The sequence below is a fragment of the Gymnoscopelus microlampas genome, assembly GCF_963454915.1.
Source record: "Gymnoscopelus microlampas genome assembly, chromosome: 11".
Classification (NCBI taxonomy): Eukaryota; Metazoa; Chordata; class Actinopteri; order Myctophiformes; family Myctophidae; genus Gymnoscopelus; species Gymnoscopelus microlampas.
The window spans coordinates 18,146,812-18,158,460 of NC_139948.1; the positions used below are offsets into that span (position 1 = coordinate 18,146,812).

Sequence of the window (11,649 nt, forward strand, 5' to 3'; positions counted from 1 at the left end):
TCTCCTCTCTCCCCTCTTCTGGTAATCCCACAGTCCTTTGGCAGAGCGTCTGCTATACCTGCTCACACGCTCACACACATGCACACACTTAACGTTGGCACGAGCAGATCCCCCTGCTCACAAGTCGTCATTGTTCTCCTTTGTTCCCAGATGCCTCCCCTAACATTTCCCCACTTCCCACTACAAGACAGGACAGTGTACACAACTGGTGGAAAAAAGACGGAAAGAAATCCCCCTCCACTTCTTTTGAGGAACAAAGGCGCATTCCGCCAAGTATCAGATGATGAGTTTACATGAGCGAACTCATCCAGAGTGACGGGGGTGTCACCACTGGAGCTGTTCTCATTCAATGTGGTTTCCTGAGCATTTGCCGTTGACACCGGTTCAAGTAACTCGATAGCATTGAAGCTCTTGCAATTTGTCCCTGCTGTTTGGAAACGGGACACAAATCTGAAAGGGACGTATTGCCACCTGGTGGTAGGTTGTAGCATGTGCACATAGGAGTTTATAATAAAGTCAGATATGCTATATTATAGTTTGTCATTGCCATCTGGTGGCCTGATGACTGTATGTCAACACTACAGAAAACTGCATTTGGCCAGAGCATTTACAGTATGTCTGTCTGTGGCCAAACTGGGAACCCATCGGAGAAAGAAAAGGAGAAAAAAATGTATTTTTCCTTTGAAAGCAGCTGAATCTGTCTTGAGAGATTAGTCTGTGGCTAACCCTTAAGGGTTAAGCTGTAACTGAGTACTTTAGTTTTTGTTACAACGTGAGATACAGTATTCTTATTGAACACATGCAATTTATCAGTTAGTTAGATTAAAAGGTTTATCAGGCAACATGCTGATTAGATTTAAATCAGCTCAGAAAGAAAGCAGAACTGGACCTCCAATGCCTTTAAGAAAAAACTGAATTGGACCCCTGGTGCCTTTTAGAGAAAACACATAATTGGACCACGGACGCCTTCGAGCCTTAGAAAAGCTTTAAAGAGTAAATATACGCGAAGTCACATTTTGCAAAAGACTGCACTGTCCTCTACAGGTTGAAACTATCAACTAGGTTGCACTGCAGGTCTCGCCTGTCAAGAGTGTGATGTCATAGTACCAGTTTTTTCTCTGGTGTCAATGGTTAAAAGGGTACTATTACATCGTGATTGGGGTGTGGCTAGCAGTGCAGGCCAATTGAACATTTTTTCAACCTGTAGGGGCCAGCGCGACATGTCAGCCAAGGTGTAGCTGTATGATACAACTGATAAACATAGTGTTGTGCCCTGTCACAAATATCATACAATGCAGCTTTAAACTACAGAAGTTGAAATACGTTGAGGATGTGGCATTTCTCAGTACCTAAATACAAGTAAATTATACAATGACTTTTGCTTTTACAGTTTATTTCACTACCAATCCCCCAAAAGATTACCTTCAAACTGAGAACTTTTACTAGAGTATCCCATCTCCCCTGTTTTTCTGTATTCACTGACAAATCCTGTGTGTGTGTGTGTGTGTGTGTGTGTGTGTGTGTGTGTGTGTGTGTGTGTGTGTGTGTGCGTGTGCGTTCTCAGAGGTACTGAAGAAGGGCAGTTCAGTCTGCCCGGCTCTGCTGAAGAAGGAAGTGGAAGCAGTGAGGGACAAACAGCGCAGCCCCGTCTACTGTGACCAACTGCTCCAGCACATCAACTCTGACTCGCCCCAGTGACTCACTCATTGTAACACATAACAACTGAAACACTGACTGGAACTCTATGCCTCAACCTGAAGAACCCCCCCCCCTCTCAGTATCAGATGTACAAGTAGTGCTGGTGAACAGTCAAATGCAAAGTGCACTGCAGAATGATGGGACATTTTTTTGCACGACAATGGTCCAGCATGTATTCATTAAAGATGACATATATGCTGGTGATTTTTTTTTTGTACAAGACATCACAGACCCCAAAATTAAGTAAAGTAAGATGACGTGTCATGGGAAAATCATCTAGATATACTGGTCTCTGTGTCCCAAATGTTGCCTTATTTCCGTTTGTTCTACAACTAAAATGTGTACATTCTTATGAATATATTTCTTATGTGCTGTTTTAATACTTATTTTTGGACTGCTAATTGTTCTGGGAACATTTTATAAGTAAATTGTTTTGATTAACTGTGTGGTTTTGCTTGTCTTTTGTGTCATGAATAATAATAATACGACACCTGAATGTGTGAAACCTGAATTTCCCCACAGGGATGAATAAAGTTCTCACAATCTTATCTTCTAGCACTATATTCTAAACAAATGTTTAAAAAAGTAATACTTCATACTTAACAGATGGTTGATTCAAATATGCAAAGCAAATGAATTATGCTACACACCACCATGATTCTGGAAACATACCTGTAATGTAGCCTATACCTTATATGTAGGCTACAGGTTTGCTTGCATAACCTGTAGACCAAACTGCAGCCAAGCAGCCATACAGCATGCAGCCTACGGTTCTAACAGAGGAGGCAGTGTGACTGTGAGCAGAGATGACATACTTTAGTTACTTTGTACTCCATAGCAACGCCATATTTCATAAGTCAGCTAGGTGGGCTCTATAGGGACATCTGGGCACCTTGTTGTAACATTGTCTATTTTGTCCAAAATGTTAAAAAATATATATATATTTGAAAAATGGTCTTAAGTAATGTAAAGTATACATGATGTGAACATGCACGGTACATCATTATCTTGTGACTTATTGACTGAATGACTTATTTTTATCCTTCAACTTCTACGTTATGCCCCAAAATGACTGGATATACAGGTTTTGTAGCAATGTGTAGAAATTGTAGAAATATATTAGACCTTAATTATCAAATGTTTAATCATGTCATGTATACTTTACTTAAAAACATTTTCCAAATATTTAATTTTTAACATTTTGGACAAAATAGCCAATTTTACATCGAGGTGCCCAGATGTCCATATAGTGCCCAGTCTGCCCACCTATCCTGTATCCATCGAATACATAGCAACGACCACATGCGCAGTAGAACCATGAAGTGAGTGTGCCGGGATGTGATGATGCTGAGGCGAGTGTAGATGACTGTAGTGTGTAAGTGAACCGGTTGTCAACAGACAGGGCAGGCCAGGGTACTATGGACGCTGCTTAGGATCATGTAGGTTTATAACCAGGCCTATGCGGCACTGACCATTTAGACGGGGTTTTATTCAGCTCGCATTTAGAGGTTTTTATGTGACGATCAATGATCGATCATCACTCATTTTGATCGGTATCCGCGCTACGTGTTCGTCATCATCATGTTGCAAACGGGAGACGAGCTGGTGTATTTCTCGGCGCTGTTCGTGCTGGTGCTGATGGGGACGAGGAGCGCCATGGGTGCGTCCTGCCTCACCGCGTCCCTCTACGTGTTCGTGGTGATGTTCCGGTTCCCCCAGGTCCCATCGGACCAGGCCAGCCGGGTGCTGCGGCCCAACGGCGCGCTGAACGCCGCCGTGCCCGTGGTGGCGCACCGTGGCGGCAGTCACGATGCTCCAGAGAACACCCTGGCAGCGATCACAGAGGTGAGGTAGGCAGAGGAGGATGCGGACATTCTGTTAATCTTATGAGACATATGTCACATGGGAATTATTATTTGATTATTACGACAATATACCAATATCCATGGGCTACTTGACACCGCATAGTAGGCTATAGGCCTATATATAGTCCCAGTCCAGTTACATTTAGCAATATTTATTTTAAACTATGCTTAATAATGTCACTAGCTAAGCCTACATCTGTGTGTGTGTGTGTGTGTGTGTGTGTGTCTCTCTCTCTCTCTCTCTCTCTCTCTCTCTCTCTCTCTCTCTCTCTCTCTCTCTCTCTCTCTCTCAATTTAATTTAATTCAACTCAAATGGGCTTTATTGGCATGAGAAAACATGTTTACATTGCCAAAGCAAAAGTGGAATAAAACTGTCAAAACCAATTAATATTATGTACAATTAAAATGGAATAAACAGTGTTACATTGCAACTTAGAGAAACTAAAGAAACCATAAGAATTGTGCATTTGCTGCCAGAAGTCATTAGGAAAGGTTAGCTTGGGATAAACCTTTGAAACAAATGGCAGCAATGTTTCAATGTTTTGTCCCTCTCTCTCTCTCTCTCTCTCTCTCTCTCTCTCTCTCTCTCTCTCTCTCTCTCTCTCTCTCTCTCTCTCAGGCCAGTAGGAACGGGGCCACTGGGATAGGGTTGGACCTGAGCTTCACGGCGGATGGAGTCGCGGTGCTGATGCACGACGACACGGTGGACCGCACCACCAACGGCTCTGGACCAGTAAGCAGGCTACAGCTGGCCCAGCTCAGGAGACTGGACGCTGCAGCCCGCCACAGGCTGAGGTAACCTGCTTCTGAACCAGTCGGACAAAGCCGTACGTACAGTACTACATAGACAAATCCACTCAGGCATGATATGGGGGTAAATCTTACAAAAGTGTCTATTAACCCATTAAGACCTGAGGCCGATTCTAAAAATGTTTTCTAAGTCGTAAAAGTTTTTTGAAAACATTTAATAAAATAAAAATGTACATCTCAAAATATTTTTGTTCCAGGGACCCCCAGAAGCAAAGATTTGAGTTACAAACGTTTCAAAGATTTGCACAAAATCTCACGATTTTTCGAAAATAGCAGATCTACAAGCTCATAGTGCGGCACTCGGTGCCGCGCTATGAGCTTGTATATCTGCTATTTTTGAATAGCCAAAGAAATCTTAAAATGACACAGATGCGTTCCCGGTCTCAATGGGTTAAAAAGGGTGCTGACATCAGGTTTAAGCTATTTGTAATTCATTTTAGTTAAGGTTAGGCCCTGCCATAGTTTAAGTTTAGGCATGGGTTAGATGTGTTTAAGGTTAGGGTAAGTTTATGGGGAGTCCATTCTTATAGGCCTACCAGCCTTGGACTTTACCACTGCCCATAAAGTTTGTTGCTAAATGTTTGTTCCTTTGTCTTTGTAATTAAATACTTTTTCAATCCGTTTTTTTTCTTTCTTCAGTCAACAGGTCCAGGGATAGCACAATTATTTTGTATTTCTATTCGGGCAGAAATAAGTGACATACAAAACACAGGTGTAATCAATAGTATGCGATTGAAACACAGACATCACAGGCTCTATCATGTAGAAGAAGCAAACAAGAGACAAGAGTCAAGCCAATGACAACTCCTCTTTAAGGCCTGCTGACATTAAAGTATACAAATGATGAATGTTTACTCTACAGATATTTCCCAGCAGACTGGAAAATGCGGGGGGAAATCAATTGGACAGAGTAGACATTCTATTTGTTATTTGTTTATAAGACTTCATAAAGAAGTGCCCTTGTATTTAACTTTGCAATTTATAGAGGAAGGACAAGCAAAACTCTGTTGTGAGAAGGAACAGGAGTAAGCTTTAGTAGAGAGCCACTACGTCCAATACAGCAGACCCATAGCAATTAATTTAGCATGCTTATTATATACTTCCCTTGCCTGCAGGGAGAAATTCAGTGGAGAAAAGGTTCCCACTCTGCAGGAGGCCATCAAGGAATGCATCAAACACCAGCTGACCATCTTTTTTGATGTGAAAGATGATCCTGATAAGGTACTACATTAATGTGCAATGACCGGACATGCGGCACTTTTAAGAATACAGTGGGACTGGTGATTTATTTACTAGATGACTACTGGTGAAGTATGAGTATTATGGCACTTAAAAGCCAGCTGTTAGAGACACTAAAACCACAGACATTCTCAGCGGAGCGGATCACAAAGACTCACAGCTGTCTATTTCTACAACAGTTGTTCTTAGTGGAATTTCACTCGCCTCCTCCTAGCCATGTGCCTCGCTCACGGTTGCTCTCGTGTTACCAAACACATTTCCATTATCAGCCTGTTTGTGCTCGGACAGAAACACAACATTCTGCCGTATGGAAGCCATGTCAGTGAAGTGATTACTTTTCCCATTATCTTCTGTTTGGCCAGGCTGCCTCAGCACTCAGCGAGATGTATAAGAAGTACCCTGTCCTTTATAACTCAAGCATCGTTTGCTCCTTTGAACCCAAAGTCATCTACAAGGTGGGTTTGCTATAGTTAAAGCCCTTCATCCATGGGAAATGTAAAAAAAATGAACAGTTCACAAACACACAGCCAGTGGAGGGTTGGTCGGGGCGCCTGTTCAGCATGAAGCAGAACTGGGAGGGTGAGTGTGTAATGCCTCAACTTTGCTTATCAGGGTTGGGGTCCCCAGTTCAAATATGATTATTTTTGATTATTTTGGGGGGTCCCCAGTTCAAATATGATTATTTTGGGGGGTCCCTACCTGAAAAGATTGAGAACCACTGGACTACACCCTCCCCAAGACCACACAGTTGAGGTCAACAGTGACGGGGACAATTGGCATAATTACTAAATTGGGAGAAATAAACATCCAATGTTCTAGTATGGCTGAAGGCATTTTTGGGCATTTCTTTGTGTCTGTATGTAACAGCATGTTGTTTCGTCCACCTAATCTAGTGACACCATGACCTTCTGAACTTTGCCGTGTCTCAGATGCGTCAGGCTGATCCCAAGGTCGTCACCGCCCTGGTCCACCGGCCCTGGAGTCTGAGTCGCCACACCGACGGCACGCCCCGCTCGCTGTCGTCATGGGGTCAGTTCTGCACCGCGGTCCTGGACGTGCTGCTGGACTGGGCCCACCACCACCTGCTGTGGCACCTGTGTGGCATCTCTGCCTTCCTCATGCAGACAGACTTCATCTCGCTGTAGGTGCAGGGTGGGCTGATGGTGTGTCTACCGGAGCATGTATTCTGTGGCGGAACTTAAGCAAATATAGCAATACCACAGTGTAGACATACTGTACTCGGTTACAACTAAAAACTAAAAGTGCAAAACGATTGGCTTCAGTGCCATTCCTGTGTTAAGGCCTGCTTCACAATCATATCATTGGGTTGTAATTAGTAATACATTAATGTGTTCATCACTTGCAGTGTTGCAGCTGGTAAAGGTGGGGCAACCGCCAATAAAATATATATATATATATATATATATATATATATATATATATATATATATATATATATATATATATATATATATATATATATATATATATATATATATTTATATATATATATATATATATATATATATATATATATATATATATATATATATATATATATATTAGTAAAAGTACAGCAGAATTGTACTTAACTCTTTGACTGCCAGAGTATTTTCATAATGTACTCACCCAGTGCCAAGCGATTTTCGAGCGACTTTCGTGTTTTTAGTAGTTTTAAAGTTGTCATAAAAGTTTAGATCCATATCTATCGATCGATTCACTGTGTGTTTCCAGAGCAGGAGTCTCAGACTATTGCTCCGGAAGCAAAACATTGAATCCGGAGCTAGTGTCCCCTTCGCTACAGGCCGTTGGAAACACGCGTCTCCTCGGAAAAATTGACAAAAAAACAGAGATACAGGCGAAAGAAAAAAAACTACAAACATGACGTCGACAGGAACAGAATGACGTTAAATCCATTATTTACGTATCCGTTTGTGCTACAGTTTTACTGCTCCCTTCAGATTCAAGATCAGACCGTGACGGTCTATAAAACAACATTAAGTAAAAACTCGGGATTTCTCGTTCTGGCACTGAGGGCATTCAGAATAAACTCGGGATAACTCGGGGCTTGGCACTGAGAGAGTTAAGTACAGTACTTGAGTAAATGTACTTAGTTACTTTCCACCACTGCGAGCATTGAATGTGATACTATGGTTGGGGTCTCATATTCTGTATTTATTACAGTTATTAATCACCTAAACATTTGACCGTCCCGTGTCCCTTGTTCTTTGGTTAACTTAAACGGTCCACACTAAGACAACTTGACCTGTATACTGGGTCCAAATGTTCCCCCCAGAATAGGGATGATAGGTTTCAAACGTGTTTAGATAACTCTCCACTTAGGTTACTCATTCTTCTGTGCTCCTCTCCTCTCTCCTGCTTCTTTATTGCTCCTCTTTTCACTGCGTCGGCCTCCTGGTCTGGCTGTCTCTCTCCTCGCGGTGGCGTCCTCATCCAGGGACTACGTTCAGCACTGGGCAGAGCGAGGGGTAGAGGTGGTGGGCTGGACCGTCAACACAGCTGTGGAGAAGCAGTACTACCAAGACCTCCTCAAGATCTCCTACATCACTGACAGCCTGCTGGAGGACTGTGACCCTCGCTACTGAACACACACACACACACACACACACACACACACACACACACACACACACACACACACACACACACACACACACACACACACACACACACACACACACACACACACACACACACACACACACACACACACACACACACAAACATAGCTGGTAAGGCACTACTTAGATCAGGGGTCTTCAACGTTTTCAGGCCATGGACCCCCTAGCTGAGAGAGAGATGAAGCAGGGACCCCCCTCTATATTGTTTAAACTTGTGTTTCAGATGAAACTTTTGCTGCTCTTTTTCCCCTCTACATCTACAGTATATAACTCTGCCAAAAATAGCCGATCTACAAGTGCACAACGCCTCACAGCCCGAGGCGCTGTGCGCTTGTAGATCGGCTATTTTTGGCTAAAGTTCTCCTCAGAAAAGGGATTCTAGGGTTCAAGTGGTTAATGTAAAAAAAATAATAATCATATCACACAAAGATTTGGCGGACCCCCTGTAGTAACTCTGAGGACCACCTGTTGAAGACCCCTGACTTAGATTATACATTTATAATCAAAAGGACCCGGCTTTAGATCATTGCATATGAATTAGTCTAAGAGGTAAAAAACGCATATAGCTGGCAGGAACGCAGATCAAAGAGTGTTTACCTTTAACCGCTTAAGCCCTATTTTATACTTAAAAGTTGTCCCAAATGTTTTGAAAACCTCCGCCTATAACGACATGCCTAAAATAGGGACACTAACCTACATTAACAGACATGGGCCTTTAAGGCTCAATATTCTCATATTACTGCCACCATGCAGCGATAACTCAGGCTCTCCTGGACCAAGGCTTAGGATTACTACCTTAAAGAAACATCTTCTACCTACTGTACTGCTCTTTGACAAGCCTTTTGGTGCATCTTTTAAAGTGACATCATCACAGGTGTTAATAACAGAACTCATTCCACTGCTATCAAGCTAACTCATTTATTTGTAGAACACATTTCAACAAGAAGACATATCAACATTATATCCACGCTTTATTATGATAAGTAAGTATATGTGTGGTAAAGATCATGTAGCTGAGAAAATAAACATTTCCCATCCTAATGTGCGTGTGTACTGGTGTTAAGATTGGATCGTGGTCAGGGTTTGGATTTCAGAAGCCATTGTGCCCCTGAACTATACTCATTGTAGTACCTCCATACAGTCACACACACACGCACACACACACACACACACACGCACGCACGCGTGTGTGCACACACACACACACACACACACACACACTTACTTACTTACACACAGTTTCCAAATAGCAAGCCACTGCCATGCTCAGTGTAAAATAGAGTATCAGATTCACACATTGTCGCCGTCTGAGCCACTTGTGGGCGAATGAATAGGAACAGATAAATTAGAGCATAATCTGAAAAGAAAATCCGGTGTCCTGATGTCTATGTTATGTCAGAGCTCAAAACCTCTATATTGAACAGCAGCCGCAAGCTGTCTAAAGAAAATATCAAATGATCATGATGAATGAGGAAATGGTAATATCCTTCAATTCTGTGTGCAGTCATAACTTGAAATCTTCAACAGCAGCCACAACAAAAGATAGATTCTAATATCAAATCAGCCTTTAACCACATGAACCATAGTGGTGAAAATAGTAAATCTAACAAGCCCACAATGCATCATGCTGTGAGCTTTTAGATGAACTATTTTCAGCAGAGATTTGGTGTAGAGGAAAAAATGACTGGGCCTAGTATAGACCCCTGGGGGACTCCACTCTACAAAGAATATAAGTGATTAAATGCAACGTAACAACAAGATTCATTTCCCTCCAGCCTTGGGCCCTTGATACAACAGCAAAAGCCATGTCTGCATGCTGAGTCTGACCGTTGACACTCAAGTCAACGTGAAGCATGCAGGTGCAACTCTGCTGATCGCAAAAAACACCCCAAAGGTTTTCAGGTCGGGATACCAATTTTATCCAATCAGGAGAGAGAACTCACACAGGGTACTGATTAAACAAGTGAAATTGGAAGTGATGACACAAAGAAACGAGCAGAAAAAATTGGAACTGGAACACTATAAAATTGAAGCTGATAAATGAGCACTTTTTCCTGATTGGCTGAATATTGGCCACCCACCTGAAAATGTATTTACTGTTTAAGATCTGGAGAGACAGACCCCTGTTACTGAACAAACACTCTGTAGCAAATAATGGTTACTGTCCGAATATAGTGCTTTAACCTTTTGACCAAAAGAATATAGCTTACCCTATACCTTTAAATAACGGCTCCCCAAAAGGTTAAAATGCAAGACTTAAGCTCAGATGCACATTTTTCAATTCTGCTACATCAGGCTGCTAATTTTAGCCAGAACCTTCATCAGAGCTGACACTCAAGTGTTCATTTGGCTGCTTCTCAAATAGTCCTCCTCTTAATAAACTTGTGACAGTGTTGGGGGAATCGTTTTTCGATTGTGTGCCACAGTGACCCTGCACTCCCTGCCACATTAAAGTCAAATCAACACAGTTCGGCTGCTGAAAGCGACCCATGTCATTCACCATACGCCCCATATTGATCCATCGTATATCAGATTTGAGGGACGATAACAAGTAGTCAGATACTATTTTGAAATTGCTATCATACACATTCATGAATTACAGACACGTAGCGATATAAAAACCACATGCAAAACGTTGGCCCCTCTAATGGTACCGATATCGAAAAATTGGTGGTCTGGCCCATGGACTAATGACCTAACTGATATGAACTAAAATTGTATTATATTTTATGTCCATTGTATAGCCAAAGAGGGAATTGCATCAGCAATACAATTTAAATTCCTCTTCGATAATTAATTTGTTATTCATCTCATTTCAGTTTTATTATGATTATTATATGACTATATTCTGAATTGGTTCATAAGTTCACATTGTTATGAATATGACTTAATGGGTTGTCCTATAGCATAGACCAGTGGTTCTCAAAGTTGGTTCTAGGGACTCCCTGGGTTCCTTTTAGGGGTTCTAAATTGACCCTTACAAGTCTGTAACTCTGACAGCATACAAATGGAACCAATGGGTCCATTTGGTTCCATTTGTATGTAGTCAGAGTTAAGGGGACTAAGGGGAGACCTTGAAATGTAAAGGTTTGAGAACCGCTGGCATAGACAAAAAAAAAGGACATCTGATAGTGTTCACATGGGAACGAGGAAGACAATCCTGAACATTGGTTTCATTTATAGCCTACAATGTGACTTTGCATGTGCTATGTGGTGATTTCAGCCTTTCATAGTTTTCCACAGGTATTTTCTGGGGAGCCCTATAGTAGCTGGGGGAGCCATTATACGTTGGAGCCAGGAGGGAAAGCCAGTTTATGAATCCAACCCAGATTATGGAGGTGTGTGCGGTTGAAATACAAACAGTGTAGTATTGTGTTATATGACTGTAATGTAT

At 42.0% G+C, this 11,649-nt stretch overlaps 2 protein-coding genes across 2 annotated transcripts in view; both read left to right on the forward strand.

The window, feature by feature from the left end:
• Positions 1 to 2,139, forward strand: part of dnaaf5 (dynein axonemal assembly factor 5) — a 48,892-nt gene extending 46,753 nt beyond the window's left edge. The window contains 1 exon segment of the mRNA XM_084071073.1: positions 1,565 to 2,139. Within this exon segment, the coding sequence (XP_083927199.1) occupies positions 1,565 to 1,698 (134 nt within the window). The 3' untranslated portion in view covers positions 1,699 to 2,139.
• Positions 2,140 to 3,279: 1,140 nt separating this feature from the next.
• On the forward strand, positions 3,280 to 8,219 carry LOC311055055 (glycerophosphodiester phosphodiesterase 1-like; the record flags this gene model as incomplete). The annotated part of the gene is made up of 6 exons (XM_084071131.1): positions 3,280 to 3,543; positions 4,184 to 4,359; positions 5,490 to 5,595; positions 5,976 to 6,068; positions 6,543 to 6,754; positions 8,072 to 8,219. 6 exons carry the CDS (start codon positions 3,280 to 3,282, stop codon positions 8,217 to 8,219), a joined length of 999 nt encoding a protein of 332 aa, XP_083927257.1.
• Between the last annotated feature and the right edge of the window lie 3,430 nt (positions 8,220 to 11,649).